This window comes from Trematomus bernacchii, unplaced genomic scaffold, assembly GCF_902827165.1.
Source record: "Trematomus bernacchii unplaced genomic scaffold, fTreBer1.1, whole genome shotgun sequence".
NCBI classification, from domain to species: domain Eukaryota; kingdom Metazoa; phylum Chordata; class Actinopteri; order Perciformes; family Nototheniidae; genus Trematomus; species Trematomus bernacchii.
Genome location: NW_022987591.1, coordinates 305,071 through 327,072, shown reverse-complemented (window position 1 = coordinate 327,072; position 22,002 = coordinate 305,071). Strand labels below are relative to the sequence as shown.

The following is a 22,002-nucleotide window of genomic DNA, read 5'->3' as shown; positions in this document are numbered from 1 at the left end:
TGGTCAGCTGGAGACAGTGGTTTGTTTGTGCCTGGGACGGTGGGGGTGAAAGGGAAAGTGAGCAGAAATGTTTACAAAGAATCCAATAACAGAAAATATACTGCTCTTTATATTGGCATACAGAAGCTGGGTTATGAAATGAATTCCCAATTGTACCAGATACAAAAACTCTGAGTGGTATAATAATATATTGTGCTTTTCATTAGCAGAAACTTTTTTGAGCCACCTGCTCAAGGACGACGCATCAGCAACACAGTGCGATAAGCATATACAAAATTGTACAGAAGAAAAAAGAACGTAGTCAAAATGATACTTAGTTCATCTTAGATCATAGTTATATGCACAAGAACATGACAATGATTAAATACAAAAAATAAATACTAAAGTTGACAGGAGACACATTTTCTTATTTTTAAGACTATAGGTTGAGAATTGGCCCCTGTCTAATAAGGGTCCAGGAAATGTAGGTAAATGAATTTGTTAATGTAACATTTGAAAGACTTCAGTATTACTGTAAAGTTTTACAAATCTCAAATGTACTTGTTAAACTGTGATGATGTTCGTGATATAAAAAAAAAGAACCTGACATGGGCAACACAAGAAGATTATTAGGCAGTCCCACATTTTCAATCCTATCTTTTTTTTCTTTGTCACACCTCATTATAACAAGAGCAAATTGTATAACCTATTTGACATCAAGGGAAATGTATATTTTCTGAATGAAATACACAAAACAGTTAAACTTCATATCAGTTGGATAGTCAGCATTTGGTCTCTTCTGTTATCAACAAGACACAGAGCCCGCTGAAGACGTGACATCCCGATGACGAAATATAACAAGCAGATGGCTGGAGGCAGTAACCACTTGTGTTGTCAATAGTGAGTAAGTAAGTGCACGTGAATGTTGGATGTGTTTGATTTGCAGGAGTGGGTTCTGTCTGAACTCTGCCTAACCCTCTCTCTGTATGTTAATACCAGTCCTGCAGACAGCAAACGCCATCCCACTGGGCCCATAAAACACAAAGAAACTCTGTAAACCCATGACCTTCCCTGTGAGGATATGAAAACCATCGATGGACCCTGCTTTTACAAGACCCAAGGGGGCTTCATGTGGAGTCAAAGAAGTGAAATAAAGCCTTTGATAAGAGTTTAAATGGAGGGCTACAGTGCAACCAACGCTGTTCCATGTGACAACAGGCCATCAGATCCCTGTTAGTGAGCGTCACAAAGATGCTTAAGGTAATGCAGCTGGATTTTGAACCACTCCCTTCCTATCTGAAGCTGCTCCTATCCATCACACACCTATTTCAGTTGCCACATTCTCAAATCCTTTTGGCTTTGCCTAGTCCTTGATATTCATCCCACTAGTCACTCTGAAATGATGGATATTCTGCTCTAGGTAACTTAATAACCTACAAATGTGTGTCTTTATCCATCAGTGGGAGGTAATGAGGACCCACTTGGAACTGGCCATATAGAAAACATGACCTATGTGCTTGTGTGCTGCATTTGTGACATGCTGTATGAATACAGATGGTCTCTCTCATCCACTCTGTTGCAATGAAGAACTGAGGAAAGAAACAAGGTTCAAGCGGTAGGATTTGACCTTACACATTGGCGGAAAATAAATCTGGCCATAAAACACATTGTGTATCATAAAAGACAAATAAAAGCTACAGTAAAATAGATTTCCTCATAAATCATCCGGGTTACCAGGACAATAATGTAATTTGCTTCAGGCAGCCACTATGACTTAGTGAAATGGCCTGCGTGCTTCCAGTGTGCGAGTGTGTGTTTGTGTTCACGAGAATATAGCAACCTCAAGATTATTGGTTGATTTATTGTCCTGTCATTTTGATTAGTCAAGGGCCAGGGTTGTTTTGAAAGAGTGACAAATAGAAAGAGGAAAAAATGCGATAGTGTGCGTGTACATGAGAGAAAACAGGCAGAGGAGAAAAGGAAAGATAAAGACTGAAATAAAGAGAGTGAAAGGACTAAAGAAATAAAAAAGATCTCGGGGTCAGGAAGAAATAAAAGGCAAGGAGATGAAAGAAAAAAAGGCAGTTTAGAGAAGAGAGAGCATGTGAGGAAAGGATAAGAATTTGTTGTGAGAACGAGCTTTGTGAAGACGGCAGTGTAGTCCACCCACCTCTGCAGGGGAAGCTCCTCTCCTGGCCAAGACTGTGGTTCATTCCATTGGCCCATATCGTGTTTGAACCAGTGGAGGGGAGAGAGAGAGGGAGAGAGAGAGAGAGAGAGAGAGGAGAGAGAGAGAGAGAGAGAGAGAGAGGAGAGAGAGAGAAGAGAGAGAGAGAGAGAGAGAGAGAGAAGAGAGAGAGAGAGGAGAGAGAGAGAGAGAGAGAGAGAGAGGAGAGAGAGAGAGAGAGAGAGAGAGAGAAAAAGAAAGAAAGAGAAATATGAATGGCACTTTGGCCAGGCTGACTGGTGTCTTTGTGAGTGGCAGCCACTCAAATTAAGCATGGACTTAATGTATAAACAGCAGAACAGGGACACACGTCAGACAAAGGCACACTCAAAAAGGTCCATTTGTATGAACACAAAACACTCGTACGCAATGCACACAAACCAGAGCTGGGCAGTTGTGCAATGCTGAATGAAGAATAATGGGGATTTGAATGAGTGGCAATACAATTGAAATCCAGTTTTCAAACTTCAGTTTCTACTAAAAATGTGATGCTTCAACATTTTTGGGATTCAATGTATTTTATCCAGTAGGTGAAAATGGTTTCAGTATCATAACATTTACAATTAGTATCAAGTAATAAGTAATTCATGAGCAAACATTGTTTAAGTACATTTCCTGGCAAACATCGGGCCAATATAACTCGTCCACCAGGACAAACTGGACCACTGCAGGGAAGCCTGGAAGCAGTTTCAGACACTAGAAGAAACATCCTGTGCTGTGGCTGATTGAAACAGCTACAGAACTCCCTGAGCCCTGGAAGCTAAGCCATGTAAGTGTTTAAATGATCGATGATGTCCTTACTCACCAGGCCATCCCCGGCCAGGCTGGGCCACCACATTATAAGAGCAGTGAGCATCTGCTTGCCACACTCTCTTTGATCTTGCATCAGATCTACAATATATAAATCATCCAGTTACAGATCAAAAGATAGCAAAGAAGCTGTATTATTTACAACAACAGAGCAATACAGTTGATAAGTACACTCTGTGAATTGAGTGCTGCCTTCTTTTACCATCATGGCAGAAAACAGATATATTCACTATTTTACCCTTACACACTGTTCTTCTCTCCTTCCTCAGTGTTCGCTTAGATGTAAAAAAAGCATATGGAGATTCACATACCGTTTTCTGTCTATAGGAAGGTTATAGAGAGTTAGTCTTGACTAGCATCCAGTAAAAGATCAGAGCTGACAATGATTTAGAGTTTCCTCGTTTGCCGCCCCCCCCCCCCTTGTCTCGCATTTGATGGTGTCCCCTAAGATCCCTCGAGGGAATCACATGCACCCGTCCCGTGCGCAATATTGCTTTCATGGATTCAAGGTGGCAGGTGACCAGTTTGACAATTTCCATGAGATGACATGTGGGGATTTCCTTTCAGCTGAGAAAAGATCATTGTCCGTTCTCTTGATGGCTGTCTGCTGATCTTGACTTTTCCTTGAGTCTTGATGAAACCGTGTCCCGCTCTGCACAATCCCCAAATTGACTGGACAGATGGTAAATTGGAGAAATGGAGGACTGTGTGTCAACCAAGCTGCCACAGGTCTTCACCTGAGACTATTAATAGTGTTCGTGGCTCAATCACACCTTGTCAACCTGTCTAACGTTACATATAACAACCTGCAGGAAGTGTTTGGCAAAAAAGAGAGCAACCACCCAACCATCACACACACTGTTTGACAATCTCCACTCTGGTGCTTGTCTGTCTCTTCTCCCTCTCGACTCCAGAAAATAGCCATGTTTCCGTTCAAATGCATTGAATATTGTAACAGAATTCAAAGAGAAATACAATTAAACAAACGCTTCTTTCCATTGGGATAACAAGGAATGGAGACATTATAATACCATTAGAAAAAAGAGGAGGCAACAAGATTAGTTTAATGTCAGCATGCTGCCTCGACTGGGTGAACTCAGGTGAACTCCTTGTAGCCTACACTTTTTCCTGCATTTCCAACACACTGCACTCTTTTAAACGGTTTATACCTGAAGTGGATATTTCAGATGTTGTTATTGGAGCTGTCATGTCTCCCTGCTCTTCCACTTAGTTCCCCCCATGCTTGATGTAGACAAACAACTTCTAAGTTCACAATGTACAAGAACAATCTGAGGACCAGCCTGCACTCAAAGAGTTGCCTGATTATAATATTACGATCAAAATAACCTCCTCATAATTAACAGAAAATACACACTTTGGTGTATACCCTTTCCAGCGACGGTTAAGTTTGCACTTTCTAGTGACCAGCTGGTCCTTGTGATGCTCAGTTATCTGCTGGTCCCACACATGGCCAGGAGATTATCATACAACATAGGGCTGCCTAAACTTATATAGTATGACACTTACTACCATACTCACTCAAGCTCAGACACACACAACACACAACACACACACGCGCAGCTTAACTAACAGCTTTCACAAAACCCTCAGCAGGACTCTTTCAATTACAGCTTGAACAATGAGAGTCCTGGCTCTACAAGGTATATCCATCAAAAACACAAAGGAGCTGGCGGCAGCTTATGTACAGACAACACTCCAATCTATATTGGATTCACTTCAGCATTCGGCATGGTTCCCTGTTCCGTTTTTCCCTTATGAAAATCTATTATATATGAGTTTCAATAACACTTGGTGTATGTTTGACCAGAAACCTGAGTGTTGGACAAATAAAGGCAGCACACATCAACCAAACCTCATGGTTGATGTGGTGTGTGTGTGTGTGTGTGTGTGTGTGTGTGTGTGTGTGTGTGTGTGTGTGTGTGTGTGTGTGTGTGTGTCTAGCAATGTGATGATGTTTATAGCAGGGTAGTGGAAACTTTTTGGGGGGTGGGGTCATGTGACCAGCTTTGTCCTCTCTTATTATCTGGCAGGAATGTCATATTAATCCCTTTATCCTCAAAAAGAGCGAGAGAGAGGCTGGGAGACAGACTGAGGATGGTAGGGAGAGAAAAAGAGAGAGAGATTTAGAGCTAAATCCTTTACTAGTTCTCAGAATCAGAGGGGAGACAAACAGTAAAACTGAGAGGCATATATTGAAAGAAAGAAAATTGACGAGTGAAATAATTCTTTCCACTTTACGAATAGAAAGAGCAAAAAAAAGGCTTGTGAGATAAGGCCGAGGAGCAGTTTAAGAGGGACCTATTACTTAGCAAGAAAGCCTGGGATGTAGTGAAAAAGTAAAGAGAAGAGGTGAGGGGGAAAACTAAAATTCAGGTTTGGGGTCACGGAGACCTTACACACAACTGACTGGTTAATGTGTTTGTCGGGCTGACATGGGAAATGTGATAGTGGCATTTAGGCCTGCAATAGACACCAATCATACTAAAAGCCTTTCAGGGGCATTTTGTCCTTTTAACACTAACGGTTGCAGTGACTTGTCAGTGCTAATGTGTCAGTCTGCATGTGAGCGTGACATCCTGTTCAATATATGCACTTTGCATTCATTATGACAGGTAGAGAAGGCTGCTGTCATTTGTTACATGCAAATTAAATGACTTCTTAGACAGTTTTAAAGGTCCCATGTCATGGCCATTTCTATTGATCATATTTCCATTGTTGAGGTCTACTAGAATAGATTTAAATTGTTCAATGTTCCAAAATCACATTGGTTTCTCATACAGCATCTCTGTATTCACCAGGTATTCACTCTCTGTCCTAAACGGCTTGTTGGAGCTCCTGCCCCCCCCTCCCTGTGAGCCCAGTGTGCTCTGATTGGTCGGGACGTTGCGAGGCTCGTTGCTGCTCGCCGCTGCGAGCTGCTGCGAGGAGCGGACAGGTTTCCGGGTCGGCGAAACTCATCCTGAGCACACACAAACACTCACAGCCGAAGTAAAAACAATAAGTGTGGCTTGATATTGAGTACGAAAAAGGTTTATAACGCTGTGAGAATGGGTCTGCGGAGAGCATTACTCCGCGATCCCAACTCGTCTATTACCAGCGTTCAGGAAGCTCTATGCAAGTCAATGGGGACTCCCTGTTAGTTAGCCAAGGGATCCTGGTGTGTGAGGTGCTCCGCGGATTGGTGAGGCGTTTTGGGGCAGCATAGACAGGTCTTTTCTGTGTTAGAGTTTTACTCGCTACAGGGTGTACTTTGAGGGTTTTTGACTCTGCAGACTGTTTACATGCATAAAAACCTTCATAACACACAAGGGGACGGGTAATAACCGGAAAAGCATGACATGGGCCCTTTAATACATTCAACCTATAGTCCAGGCCTGTGGCAAAATAATATAAACAAAGCATTCATCTTTACTAAGGCTTTGACCTGTTCGCCCAGTTATATACTGACAGAGATCACATTGACCTGCCGGGAGTGTAATCTATCTAAACGTCAGTTAGAGAAATCAGAGGAATCCATTTTAAAACCTTTCCCATTTAAGAAGAGTACAATAACTTCAGAAGAAGACTTCAGACGTTTACGGCTCTTATCATTTGGCAACATGCTCTGATACAGACCTGCTGAGGAATCCTGGGAAGGAGAGGCGGACAGGGTATCCATAACGGATCATGCGCACCATCTCAAGCACCCCGATGTACTGCAGCTGGGTGGACACATGGGAGCTGTCAAAACTTTCGGGCTGACCGCTTGTGTTGGGGCGCACACACTCCACAAAGTGAGGAGTGCAAGCCTGCAGCTTACTCATCACTTCTGACAGTGTGTTCTGAAAGAGGAAAAAGGAGAGGAGATACAGTTGAAGGCACCCACGTGTACTTTTACAGTCATAAAAGCATTAACAACATTTATTGTGCTGTTATTGTGCACTGCCAGCCATGGGAAGGCAGTGCTCTCTGGCTGCTGTCTTTGATGTCGTAACTGGATTTGTGACTGGAGTGAGATCACATAGTGTTTGAGACAAAGTGGTCTGATTTTTGGGGGGTGGCGGTGTTTTGGAAACAAAAAAACAAAGAGCTCTTTAGAAAGGATGTGTGAGTGTGAGAGAGTTTTTCTTCCAGCCCTGAATTCACAGATGCTGCCTCCAGGGCCACACAGACACACACATGAACACACATCTACGTAAACGCTTACATCTGTGTTTCTTACACTTCTCAAACTGACGTCAGCCTGAGCTCTGCATAGCCTTGGGTACAACGATCAACAACTCACTCCTCGACTTTGAACGTCACTACCAGTATTTACATTACTTTCCTCCTTGCAAACATGTGCATGCGCACACACAAATGCATGCGCACGGCACACAGTGGTTGTTGTTCATTGTTCATTCATTCATGAGGGCTTCATGCTTGGCTTGGTACAGCTTCATTCTTCATCCCACTCTCTCCTTCCCTGCCATTCCCTGAGGGACTTGTCCACCAAAAACCCACAACTCTGATTGTGCAATACAGTGGCTTCATTCAAGCCAAAGGTACTGCTGCTCTGAGACACATTTCAGCCCCCCTCTGTCACCAGCAGAGACTGAACTCATTTCCTTCTGAATGCAATCAAAAAATACGTCCAGCGGTTTATTGAGATGAAAACTTAATTCACAAAAAACCCTTAAGTTTCATAAACAAATCCCTTCATTCATTCAAGATCTGTTCCAGGTGCTTGGAGGTATACTCTGTAAGGAACAGGTAGGACAAGAGAAAATGAATATACTGCTTTTCTCTGATTGGCAGAAAAATATATATTAAACTTGTATATTAACTTTTTTTGTTCATATAATGTTTTACTACTTCGCAGTAGGACTGAAAGAAACTGAGAGACTGAGGTCACTGGGCTAACACATTCAGACAGACAAACACATTCATACCTATGGACAATTTAGAGTGCAATCACTGTGTGGGAGAAGCCCATGCAGAGGAAGTTCAAAACTCCACTCCCTACAGACGGCAGACTCTTAACATCCGACTGTGGGAAACAACTGCTAACCAATAGGTCAACATGGAAAATAAAACCAATCATCTTGGTTTATGACTTAGAGATGTAGAAATAGGGCTTATCCTGTCAAAAACTGGGAGATGGGGTGTTTCTTACCCTCAGCTGGACAGCCACTGTGATGGGCCCACAGCGCTCCAGCCGTTGGAGGAAGGAACTCGATCCTTTCTTCTTCAAGATCTGACAATGGAAAAAGATAATAGAGAGAAAAACATATGAGATAGATGTGCATCATAGAGGACACCGAGGAATATGGAATCATTACAATATAATCATCACATGATACTTGACTTTGACTAGACGACAAAACACTGTTCGATTCCTTTTGTCTTGATTCTGTGCAGGATGTTTGCAAAGCACACTAAACAGACACAATTATTCTGTTTCCTTTGCTTTACAACCCAACCCATGGCATGTATTGCTTTCTCTACAACTAGTGTAGTAATGCCACATTAGCTAATGTTACCGTATAACGCTGCTGGCACAGATCTGGGAGGTGAGAGGTCTTTGGTAAGCCTGTTCTCTAGAGATGGCTAATGAGACACTGAGACAGCGGGCAGGACCCCCAGGAGGTTACAACCAGTAAGCCTCTCCAGTTCAGTGTAAAGTGCACCAGTATAATATACTTTTTCTAAATTTTAAAAGCAATCAAATTAAGACAGAGAAAAGGAGAGGGGGAGGATTGATTGAAAACATAATATTGATAGTATTTTTGTCAGGTGTTAGTTTTTTAATGACTGCATTTCATAAGTAAATCATCTGATCACATGACTGTGGCGTTTCTGTCAGAAACAAATCAAATCCCCAGAGGTTTATAAATAGCACTGTGGAGGGAAGTCGCTTAAATTACTGTAGATTGTTGTTTTTCGCAGAAGGACTATTCCTGTTTTTTTTTCTGATCGGCACAGCATGAATATATTTAATGAATTCAACCAAGATGCTTGGGTGTATTATTAAGTGGGGCGTAGCTACAGCGCAACAACAGACTCATTGCTTGTGTGGTTCATATACAGTCGTGCATTCAACACCCTGTGAGCAGCGTACTGTACCTTGGAAAGGTCATGGTACCTCCGGGGCTGTTGGGGGACACTGTTGACAGTGACAAGGGAGGATGGTGGCATCCTGTGGAGCAACAGGGTGGCTTTAGGCCCCCTCAGCCCGGCACGGCCCTGCGCTGCTGGCACCAGGGAACCAGTCTGAGTCAGCTTGGACTGGAAGAGCTGCTGCAGTAACACACTCTCACTGGCTGTGGGGCACCAAGCACATACACACAGAGAGAGAGAGAGGGAGGAAAATAACGATGAAAAGAAGCAACAGCATTGGTGGAAATCAGGGGGTGGAGGAGAGTAAGGAAAGGTGAAATGAACAATTAGATGGAAAGAAAGAAAAGAAAGATCAGGAAATCGGTAAACAGAAAGGAGAGAGGCCTCAGAAGAATAGGAAGAGGAAGAAAGTTAGTCTCCATGTAAACAATCTGAGGGCAACAAGAGGGGGCGGACAATGCCACTCGACAACACGTGGCGCGACCACAACAACGAGCCCATTCACAAAGCCAAACAACATGTGTGTGAACGTGGGAGTGTGGCTCTCATCTGAAAGGCTGAGAGAGAGGGAGAGGGAAAGGGAAAGAGAAAGGATGCCAGGTAGGAGTACCAAGCAAAGAAAAACAAACATGACTCCTGCACTCATTTAAGGATTTAATCACACACAGATTCAAGTGTAATTGTCTTTTCATTTAAAGCAATTATTTCCACCGCCTCCTGAGTATAGACTTACATAGATCCCTCTGCTCTTGTATTAGCTTTAAGGCTTTAGCTTTAAGTGGGGAAGAGATGACATCCATAAAAAGTAACCACGTCGTGTGTATGTCAGTGTGTGTGGCTGAATGGTGGCGACGCATCGACTGGGTCAGACGGAGGGACAACAGCCAAGTGTGAGTGAAGGGCTTGCCTTTAGAAGATTAGCCTCATCATGGAAATTATAGCAATTAGGCTGCTGGATGCAAGGCTAGCCTGGCAGACACACAAAGACTGCCTGTGTCCTGCTAAACACAACACCCCACATCTGGCACCTTCTATAGACAATATACACAGACGGAGCTGTCTGCTGCATATGGGATGAAACACACACATACAAACACAAGCACACTTAGACAAAGAGTGGTTCTGTGTGCTGTTAGTTTAAACAAGAGTGCATCTTTGTGTTTAAGTGTCCTGACGCCACAATGTGCTCATACGTGTGTTTTTCATTTGGTACTTACACTTCATCGTAAACAGGAGATTCTGAGGAAGGGAGTCTTTGTTTCTTGTGAGTGATCCTGTGAGATCATATGAAATCTGGTGGGGAAACAAATCACACATGGATATTCAGTGCATTTACACTAGTACATTTGTAAAAGCACTAAACTAGTTTCTATGGCTATAAGATGTAAAAAAATGTTTTAATCCTTTACAACATCTTCATGTATGAGTTGAAAAGAAAACGTTATCTATTTTTTGTCACTTTTTAACTTTTGGACAATCGCAATCTAGTCTTTTAAAGGAAAGCAATATTATGAAAAATGACAACTATGTAGTTTGCAATTTTCTGCTGCATAGTACTTTGTACGGATAGGTGAATGGAACTATTATTCATTTTTTTTAAAGGTCTTAATACCTTAAGACCTTATTTTTGTCACTGGGCTTTTGGCTTTTAAAAAGTCATAAAGTTTCCAATAAAGGGAAAAAGGCAGCTTTAATACAAGCACATACACATTTTGTTTTAGCATGTGCCTCTGCACAGCAACAATAACCTCAACTATGATAAATTGCAATAACTCCATAAGGAAATGACATTGGTTACATTGCAGTTTTAGACACAATATGTAGGGAATGAGCCAGTTTGAAGTTAAATATTATTTTTTTTTTTTAAGAAAAGGAATCTAATGTTTGTGCTAAGATAAAAGAAAAATGTCAGTAGTGAAGAAGAGGGGGTCAGTTTGGTAATTTCTGTTTTTAAATCTTTGGAGAGTAAAACATCTTTTGCAACTGAATTTGTCCAACCCAAAGATGTCATTTCCATGGCCCAAGAGAGTTCAATCAACATTTGTCAATATGAGCTACTCTGTCTCAAGGCCAGAAACCAGAGCAGTAGGTCCCAAACTTGTGATTTCCTTAAGTATTATGTCTGGAGCGGCTCCAAAGACAATAAATGCGCGACTGATATTGTGAATGTTTTGTGATGTGATGGTTAGTTTTTGTAAAAACCCAATGAGCTTTATTCCATTGTAGTGTTCTCAGTTGTGAAACAAGAAATGTACGCGTGCCTGGGTGCTGTCAGTGTCATCTATAACATCTTTCCCAATTTAGATAAGATAAGAAGGAATTTCAGGATATGTTTATTTATTTATTGTCTATGGAGCAGAGCAAGACTTCATATTTGATGACATCAACATTTTAGCACTTTTTGGATTTGGGAGAAACGTTGTTCATGTTTACTTATACTTTTGGACTGTCTTTTAGGAGTAAAAGTAATGCATTTAAAAAATGGGCATGGGTCCACATTAGGTTCACAATTTGAGCTAGGCTGTAGTGTAATATATTGGGTTTTCCATGGACCAGATATTGATTGACGAGCAATTAATCGTGCCTGATTCACGTATGCCAAGCCCTACCACCTCTCAATACATATAAACATTTGAATGTAATAAAGACAGACCTGTCCGGCGTAGTGGCTGACAGTGAAGGCTGGCCCCTGATCTTTGGGTGGTGGGTTTCCGTTGCCATCCTTGGTCGTTAGAGACAGACCGTGAGTGGGACATGAGTCCAGCTGCGCTGACAGCCTCTTGTACAGACTCTGCTCCGCCGGCCCCAGGCTCTGGCTCTCCTCATCCAACACGCACAGCAACCCCTGAGGCTTCTGGGTGAGGAGCAAACAGAAGACCACATGTTTATGTCACCTTCATAAAGCACTTTTCATAATAATAGTAATTCATTATTTCCATTATGACACTTTTATTGATCACCGTATAGTCGTCCCTCATGATAACAGATACATTTTTGAGTTTTGTTTGGATTTTGGTCATAATTGATAAAGATTGTAGACAGACAAAAAAATCTAAGGTGAAAGGGTCACATGCAATAAAAGGGACAGGTCTCCATTACATGGGACACCACCAGTCCTACCAGTAATGTAACTTTATATAAATGAGAGAAACAGCTTCACATTTGTTGAAATAATTTCCAACTTTAAATGTAAGTCTCGTAAAAGCCTTTGCCAAAGCTCTGCGTGTGTGTGCAATGTTGAATAACATCATAACACACTAACTGGACTGAACCGGTCTAAACCAGCAACGTACCTGAAGAAAGAAGTCCAGGACGGCTGACTGGTTGCTGGAGTAGCGGGGGGTCTCCATGGCGATGCCCTCCTGCAGACAATCAGCCTGCTCCTGCTGGAATAGCACCTCAGAGACATACTGCCTCAGCCGCTCGTTGGTCATGTTCACGCACAGCTGGAATGCACACAACACACACATGGACCTGTAAACACACACTTCAGTGCACATGGCATGAAATTCCTCCTCAGAGACACCATGCTGTATGTTTGTTTTTAAAGAAAACAAATGCACAAATGTGATGTCAAACACAGCCGGCTGGGGCACCAACGGGGAAGTCAATGGGGCATAAATGAAATGACTACTCATATAAACACCAGACCAGAAATTATTGATGGATGTCCCTGTGTAGGGGCTTTTTCGATCCCACTATAATATGGACCAAGTGTTCCTGCTGGGACACATGAACTCTACCTAACCCAGCAGTAAACCAATCACAGCACAGGAGTCAATCAAATGAGTTTGTCTGTTGTCTTGCGTGCGAAGCTCTGGAGGGGAGACTCAAGTGTGACTTGTCACATTGATGTAATGAAAGAAATCACAGAATATGAAGTGGAACAACACAGCACAGAAGACTGCAGCAGCAGGCCAGTTTCAACTGTTCCTGAACCCAAAAGTGTCATGTAGAAGAACAGACAAAAAGTTATAGTGCTGTACACTAGGAATGAACTTGTCATTCTGTGTTTTTTTGAGGTGTCCCTTCTTTCAACCCAAAATCTGATGTATCCATCCTTCTTAGTCGTGGCTGGAGTTGGGCGAATGGTTGAAAATATTGGCTGTTGGCTGAGTACATCAGCGGCTGTTTTTTTGGGAGATTTTTGTCATTTTATTTAGCAAATGTAATGGTCGACCTCCAAATTAACAGCCGCTGCTCAGCATCAGAGAGACACTGGGGGGAAGGTGTTTAAAGCCAGGAAAGTTTCACATTTAACTGAATTAAGGGTTATTTTGGTTGCCGATTGTTGGAAAGGGGGGAAAACAAACCAAAAGGTTGTTTTCTTTGCTCCTGTTACGCTGCTGTTTTTAACGATGCCGAGCAACACGCATGCATTAATATAAGCAATTACCGGTTGTTGGGTGGATGGATAAAGGATTTGAATCGAACGCTATACCAGAGAGATTCAGCCATGTGATGACATGAATATTGTAGGTGAATTGATAATGACTTAAAAATAAAGTAAAACATCTAAATATTGATGTGAAGTACTAAAACAAAGCCATGAAGCCGTAGTTTCAGGGTAATGCTAAGTATCTACCAATAAGTGCTGATCTGAAGGTGTGTTGTGCTGTAGAGTAGGCGGCTATGGGCCTGTTTTTTTTCCATCAGTGTTTGTCTATTCTTTGTCTTCAAGGGAGTCTATTACATTAAAGGCTTAGTCCCAGCAGGTGGTTGATTGAGTTAACTCATTAGCAAAGTGCTGAGCAGGTATAACACAGCTCTAATTAACGAGCCCTAATGACCATGACCTGATCAAGCTGCGCCTGTAGAGCCTGAGTCTGCATGTGTGTACAAACATGTCAGAGAGTGAGGGCCACATCTACTGTAAGAGATCATCGAGTTTGTTTATCCAGATCTCACTCTCACTTTCCATGGGTGGGTGGGCGGTAATGTTGCCATATCTACACTTCAGTCAGACAACTCACGTGTTTCTTAATATGTTTATTATAAGCAGCATATAGTTTGAGTTTGGCGTCTAGGCTCGGGCCTCATCACTCCACAGATTTACAAAGAACATTGAGTGATGATTAGATAACTATCCCCCGAGCCTACAGGTGGAAGCTGGGGTGGAGCTGGGGTGGTGGTGGGGCACGCGAGTCGCAGCAACATGAAACACAGCAGCAGGAACATGAACGTAGCAATAGCAAGTGAACACAGCAGTGCAGCAGCAGCATAGCGAGGCGGAGGCAGGAAGACCTGGCAGCTTAAATAGAGCGGCATGTTGAGGAGAATGTGTTTGGTTGGTTGTAAGAGGGACGAGGTGCGTCACGTGTTAATGTATCATTGGTGCTCGAGTTGACTGCCTGAACTAGCTTGCAGGCTTCGCCCCATTTTAGCTACTGTGCATATGACATGAATATTGTAATGTGTGTGATTTGAACAGGATGATATTTATAGGTCGTTCAGCAGCAACAAAAGAAAAGAGGTTAGATTGAATGAGGCAATGCCACCGCTTGCCAAAGATGGTCTAGTTTTCCTTTTTTCTCATTTTGTTAACTCCCCCTCCCCTTTTCTTTCCTTCTGGCACTTGCACTCTCTGTGACCCGAAGAGGAAAGGTCACGCAATCCCTCGCTTCCACTTGGATTAGAGAACATGGAGGGTACTCATGCCACTGACATCTTAGAGCCATACACACACACGAAAACCTAAGTCACACAAGCAATGGCACACTGGCCTTAATAAAGTCTGGGAGGGGATTGGAAGTTCCATATTGAAGAAACGTAAGCTCTGAGTACTTAGCCTCTTGTGCATGACACACAAGACACACAAGACACACACACACACACACACACACACACACACACACACACACACACACACACAGTGATTTACAGAGTGACTACACCTCTGCAATGTCTTACAATGTAGTAGTCCATTAACAGTGAATTCTTGATGAGCACATAAAAGATGAATGGCCAATAACAGGTGAGCTGTAGAGAGATGCACATGTTGTACTCACTAAACTATGCAGTGTAATAACATACAGTGAAATACCGAAAGCAACCAAGCATCACAGACATGCTGATCTATCTGTGTACATAACAGGTGAGCTGTAGAGAGATGCACATGTTGTACTCACTAAACAATGCAATGTAATAACATACAGTGAAATACCGAAAGCAACCAAGCATCACAGACATGCTGATCTATCTGTGTACATAACAGGTGCATACGTACATGATTTGTACAGTCACCCGAGAAATATGAACTAAATAATGTATGTAAAAACGTTAAGACTCTCACACACACACGGACAAATACACACTGGTTTGAAGCTGCCCATTACTCCAACCTCTCACACACTGAGCACTCATTGTGTCCGCCGTCGGTTCATTTTGAGGATAGCTGAACATCACGTCACAGACCTCATCTAATTCATTACAGACTAAAATGTCCGGGCTAAAATAGAAAAAAGCCCCAAATATTTGTCAGAATTTGATTAAGATATGTGTGAAACTAAATTACCACACTCTGTTCAGAGAGATTTCCTCTAAGCAAATTGACAATTATTCAGGGAATGTCATAAATGCATTTGGCCTGATCTGCCGGCTTTAGTGAAAGAGGACACACATTGATAGGTTTCTTTGGGGTTAACTTAAATTGAATACAAGTAAGCATCATCCCACCTGCTCAAATCCATTCCTTTGAAATTCTTCAAACCCAAAGATGTCCAAGATCCCGATTTCGAGGGCAGGATCACTGGAAGAAAGAGAATTTGTATTATCTTACACCACTTTCACTCCAGGATCACCTTGAGAACGTGTTTGCATGGTTGCATGACTGACAGGAATTATCACATTTTCCCATGTGTTTGTGTATGTTTGTTTGTGTGTGCGTGTGTTTGTGTGTGTGTGAAATAACACATTTAAAAGGGGTGTACCCGTAGTGAGCAGTGTGGTTGACATATTTATTATGTTCTGAGGTTGGTTTGTAACCAAGGCAAAGCACAAACACATTCCAGAAGATGGAGCGCCGGTTATCTGACAGAGTGTGATAAGACTTCACAACATAAACAATACCAAGGATTCCATTGGCCTCCACCTAGGAGTGTACTGTGTGTGTGTGTGTGTGTGTGTGTGTGTGTGTGTGTGTGTGTGTGTGTGTGTGTGTGTGTGTGTGTGTGTGTGTGTGTGTGTGTGTGTGTGTGTGTGTGTGTGTGTGTGTGTGTGTGTGTGTGTGTGTGTGTGTGTGTGAGTTGTTGAGTGAGAGACTTTCACATAAACCTTGGGTGTGTCCTCCATCTCTACCGTTTTTTGTTCAGGACTTTCCATTTCAGCATACATACCTATTTGTGCATGTCATGTAAACTACTAGCCTCATCTCTATGCTATGTGTGATTGTGTCACAATATGAGAGCAGTCACTCCTTTGAGAGACTGCTCTTGTGTGATGACAGAAATATTTGGTTGTTTTGATGATAACAGTTATCAGCTGCCAGGGCTTCAAAAATAAATTATTTTGGCAGTTAACACTAAAAGAAACAACCTTGGCTCACATGTGCATAAACACAGATATACACACATGCACACACATAGATATACCCAATGCTGTCGTCCTGTCCCTGTAGGTACTCGTTGGTGCTGTTGACCAGATAACTGAAGAGGCGACCATAGATGGCTTTCGCAAGCTGGTCTCTGTACTGTTCTGACATCTCCACCGTGTGGCGTCGGGTGATCATGTCACCTGAGGTAAAGGGGACATGGCAACACAAATGTATTATAATTTGATTAAGAGCAGTGATATTTCTGAAGTTGTGTAGTTGTGCCACTTTATCATCTTTTGTCCACGAGAGAACATTTATGTAAACAAATTATAATTATAAAACAAAAAAATGTATTCTGTACAAATCTTGGACATTATAAGGTATCCATTAATCACATATTGTGTTTATGGTTTTTTTGCTCTAAAAACGAATATAAGATACTGTTAAAATATATTTTAACTTGAAAATGACTATCTTTGTCAAACTGAACAAATATTTCCATTGACAAACAAGATATTTAATCTCTCACGAAAGACATTTTGACAAATTTGCCTTTTTTCCCCCCCAATTTGAACCACCTAATTCCCTTTACACTGTGCTCATTAGTCACTTACTATAAACCTTTATAGGATTGATCTTGATTGATGACATGGTGGTTGTTGAAATACAAGATGCAAGTGTGTATTATGAACAGTGCCAAGGTTTTTCCTCTGCTGTGATTCTCTGGAGAAAAGATTAATCTGTAGTAATCCTTGTGAAACTACTAATGTGTGTGGCATATGAATGGCCGAGTGATGGCGAAGGCCGGTGTGTGGGTACCTTTAAAGTACTGAACGTCAGAGATGAGGGCATTGCTTAAGTCCCCGGAGCACACCTGCAACAATCCAGCAACTGTGCAGAGAAAGATCAAAGAGGAAGAGAGAGAGAAAGACACAGTAACTCAATAACTGACAGTGACGTGATGACAGGATGAGAAATATCACAGCATTAATCACTACATGTGAGGATGTTTGTCAGAAAGGAAACGCTGATAACATCCCAGAAATACATCTACTCATTGCTACTCATCACCCTGCCAGCACAACAAGCTGAGCTCTGCCTCAGATCATTCCCACTTCATCGATCAGTAGAGCTGGCAGCCATTAGTCATCAGCGGGTTTCTGAGCAGAGCCCATAAACAAGCAGCAGGGACAGGTGACATGAGGCCAGAATCCCTCACAAGCCATGACATCACATCTCCCTGACAACGAGTGGCTACACTTTCCCGTTCCGGTGCTGATGTCGTTTGTTTACCATCTCACAAAAGGTCAGGGGTCACAGGAATAAATGTAGCGGTTGTAAGGGAGATGGAGAAAGGTTGGAAACCCAGGCACAATGAGCAGGAAAGTGTGTCTCCTCACCACCATGAGGCTCACCAGACAGGTGCATGTCTGGCCTTTAGCTAGTGCTGGCAAGCTGCCAAGCAGAACTACAAGGGGGGGAGGAGCGATGACTACGAGGTAAACAAGCTGAGCGGATGTGATGCACCCCTCCTTTCCGCACTATCCCACCTACACACAGGGGGGAAATGTGACCACGGGTATGTGACGGGGAGGCACTGACCTCTCTCCAGCAGCTGCAGGTCCGAAGGGAAGGCTGTATCGGCATCTGTCAATGCAGTAAACCGTATGTCCCCAATATGGAGCACAGCAGATAGCAGAGTAAACACTGAGTCAACCTCCTAAAAGAGACAGAGACAGACAGAGACAGGAAAGAGAGTGAGTGGGGTGTTAGTGAGGCATTAACACAATTAAGTAAGTCAAATGTAGTCCTAATCAAAAAGATAGATTTTCCTTTTTTATGATAAATACCAACTTGCACTTCAAGTAATGCTGAGGAAATGTTTCATGATACTAAACCTCTTCAAAATGAAAGAACTGGTGATGTTCTCTATTTTTTTGTCAACACTTCCCATGAAATGATATGCATCAACCCTCCTCCCTTGATTCACACACTTCTCTTCCTTCGCCCCACTCTCCCTTCCTCTCTGCCCTTGAGTAGAGGACGCTTAATGGAATACCCCATTACCCACTGCTCTGAATCTCTGAGAGGGGGATGTTGGAGTTTGAGAGTGTGTGCTCATGTGTGTTTGTGTGTCTGAATATGTCTGCGTGTGCACTCTCTCAAGGCAGGATATTGGAACTGATATCTGGGAGATAAACACAAGCATTAGTCTCTGTCTGACACTCTATACACAGACAGACCCCCCCCTGCTTAGAAAAGGAGAAGAAAGGGAGCAAGGGTGCAAGGGAGAAAGAAAGGAGCGTTAGGGAGCGTTAATGACGATTGACCTTTGGGTCTGGACTGGGAATCTTCCCCTGATTAGACTTAGACAGAGACCAATGGGTGGTCTAAGACTTCCACTCCTACTCCCCCACTGCGTCTCCTGTCCTCTGGACTCTCTCTCTTATCCGGCGGACACTAGTGCCCTCCGATATAAATCTATCGCTCTACTCCTCTGTCCCTTAGGCTTTGCCTGTGTGTATTGACTGCTGCTGGATTAAAAGGTGAGCTGGTGGTCAGTCGGATGCTGACAGATGCTGACTGGGAATCTAAGAATAGAACCTGATAATGGGGCTGGGAACAGAGCTGGTGGTGCACACTGTAGCACACGCAGCGTTCATAAATCTCTAAAGACCTTGTCTTCTGCATTTGGTCACACATGTCTTTAGATAGATAATTGAAACACATGATGAGTCCCAATTCAGGACCCCAAGAGTCCCAATCCCAATCTAAACATCTAGGCCGAATATGTCATAACAGGCAGATGATGCCTGTCTCATTTCAAAGGCTGTGCCTGAACCGAGAGGACACCCTGTTGTATCCTTTGGTATCCCACAATCCATTATGCACTGGTCAATTGTTTAATGGAGCATGGACAATCCCTGTCAACTTGGAAATGATCATGTCATTATTTACGAGGTATTACTGTGACAACATTGAGGCCATACATTTTTCAAATATTTTTCTTTACAAATTGTACTAAATTCAATAGTCTAAGCCATTCGTTTTTCTGTCTATGAGGGTACAAACACATCGTTTGGATAATCCAGCTTTAAGACTCGGGCACATTTACAGACATTATTTTGACCTGGGGATAATTCTCATCAATGACCTCATATGTAGCTACTTTAGTGTGTGTGACATCAACACTTTAAAAGATGCCTGCTGTCAATAACCTTTGAATAAACAGAGTGAACAGAAGCCGTATGCAGTGCCAATCGATACCTGCTTGTTGAAGCCCAGGGCTCGCAGGGCGTGTTTGACGGCTGTGAGGCGCTCCCTGCTCTCGGTGGAGGCTTCAGCTACTGGAGGGTTCTCCCCGGGAAGTCTTCCACTAAGATACCTGGAAAAGAACAGAGAAATGTGGACAAATGTTTAAGACACCCTTAAAAACTAAATTACCAAAGTGAGCAAGGTGCGTCCTATGATGAGTGTTCAGGTGCAAACATTTATTAATGTGCTCAGCAGTACTTTTCTTTTTTAAATATCTTTGTGTAGAAAAGTCCCAGGCACACTTTTCAGAGAGCTGTGTTTGGAAGGGAGAGAAAAGAGCAAATTGGGTTTTAAATCTACAGAACTGGATCATGCACACCTAACAAAGACCCATGGAGACATAAAAGGATAGTGAGGTGCCAGAGGGTCTGCAAAACAGAGCAATCCAGGTCAGTGGTTACCGCATTGGTGGAGTACCGCGAATAAAAGTGCTGTTAGCGTAACCCACAATCCCACTGTCGCTATGCAAGAAAGAGCATGCATGAGTAGAGGTGTGAAACACAAACTAAACACCAGATAAAAGTAAGAGATTCTCAGAGAACAATGTGTGTTAAAAATGGATACAGACACTCATGTATTCAGGCATAAACACACACACAATCTCTCTGAAGACATTAAATATGAATGTTTATATATCGTCAGTGTTGAGTTGAACTGTGTACGTGAGCAGCTTTTTTTTAAGTAAGTAAAAACCTCTTAAACTAAGAGGCAAGAAAGATATTTAAATAAACAATTACTCTTGTTGGTGAGAGCAACAACCAGCTGCCATTCTACCTTCACAGGTGATTTTGTGAACTCTCAAAATACACAAGGCAGCTGAATGCCACGTACCTATGAGCCAGGACATTGTTGAGGTAAAGTGCGCTGTTCTCCTCAGGCGACTGGCCCTCAGCCATCAGATGGAAGATGTTGAAGCTGTGTTGTTGAGGAGGCAGGTGGACCAGACGAGACTTCTCCAGCATGTGGGCGTACACACGGGCTTAAACATCAGAAGTGTATTTTAGTTCAATAACACGTGGGTAAATTACATTTCAACAGTGCTGATGATAGTACAATAGTACATTTGTGGCCACTGATCAAATTAAGATGGATAAAAAATAAGGTGAGGGGCTGTAAAACAGATCACAAATAGAAACACCAGAACAGTGGACTGATGGGCTTCAACTGCCCCCTGCTGGCGAGATTTAAGATTTCTTCAATGCTTTACTGTCATGTACACAGTATACTACAGTGTGTAGATCATATAGCAATGAAAAACTTAAGTCCCAGGCTCCTCCAACAATGCAACATGAATATATATAGGACATAAAACAATAAAAAACGATTACAATTGTGAAAGAAATAACAGAATAGAAATAAAATAGTGCAAGAAGAAATAAAATAGTGCAAGAATAATCACTATAATAATAATAATATAATATAATAATAATCACACAGTAGTGCGGTGCCTTACTATGAGTCTGTTATGTTTTATGTCTAAGATCTCTCAAATCTTGTGATCAAGATTGTTAAACATTTCTGTTTTCTTATCTTGACAATAAAGCTCAGGATATATTTGAACATTTGGAAGAATGAAGTAGGATATTTAGACCCTGCTCAGTTTCTCCTGACTCTTATGGAAAATACAGATACAACTATATGAAAGTAATTGTAAAGCCAACTAACAAACAATCACTTTCCCTGTAGAAATGTAGCTTACCTCTGAGCAGTGTCTTCCTTTTGTCACAGTATTGGATGGTCAACAGTTTGATAAAACGGCTCGAGTTGTTGTTCTTCAGAGTCTTTGCATGACCGAAGGCCTCCAGAATACAGTTTACCTGCATATTGTATCACACCAAAATACAATTGTTACCAGTGAGATAGTATTTTACTTAAGCATGACTTTTACTGTACAGTATGTTCATCTTTTTATTTTCCAAAATAGTCAAATCAAGTTTGTTAAACATATTTCTGAACCTGAATCAAAAAGGAATTCTGCTTCTATACCAATTGCTACCACTAGATGTCAATATTTATCCATTATCTGGGACTTGAGTATTTT

The 22,002-nt window shown here is 42.2% G+C and overlaps 1 protein-coding gene across 1 annotated transcript in view; it reads right to left on the bottom strand.

The window, feature by feature from the left end:
- Window positions 1-22,002, bottom strand: part of myo16 (myosin XVI) — an 82,491-nt gene that overhangs the window by 22,825 nt on the left and 37,664 nt on the right. Inside the window, 13 exon segments of the mRNA XM_034129114.1 lie at window positions 6,653-6,858; window positions 8,172-8,252; window positions 9,122-9,318; window positions 10,333-10,408; window positions 11,769-11,969; window positions 12,409-12,561; window positions 15,791-15,863; window positions 16,705-16,846; window positions 17,466-17,537; window positions 18,249-18,366; window positions 19,914-20,031; window positions 20,793-20,940; window positions 21,661-21,778. Of these exon segments, the coding sequence (XP_033985005.1) occupies window positions 6,653-6,858; window positions 8,172-8,252; window positions 9,122-9,318; window positions 10,333-10,408; window positions 11,769-11,969; window positions 12,409-12,561; window positions 15,791-15,863; window positions 16,705-16,846; window positions 17,466-17,537; window positions 18,249-18,366; window positions 19,914-20,031; window positions 20,793-20,940; window positions 21,661-21,778 (1,703 nt within the window).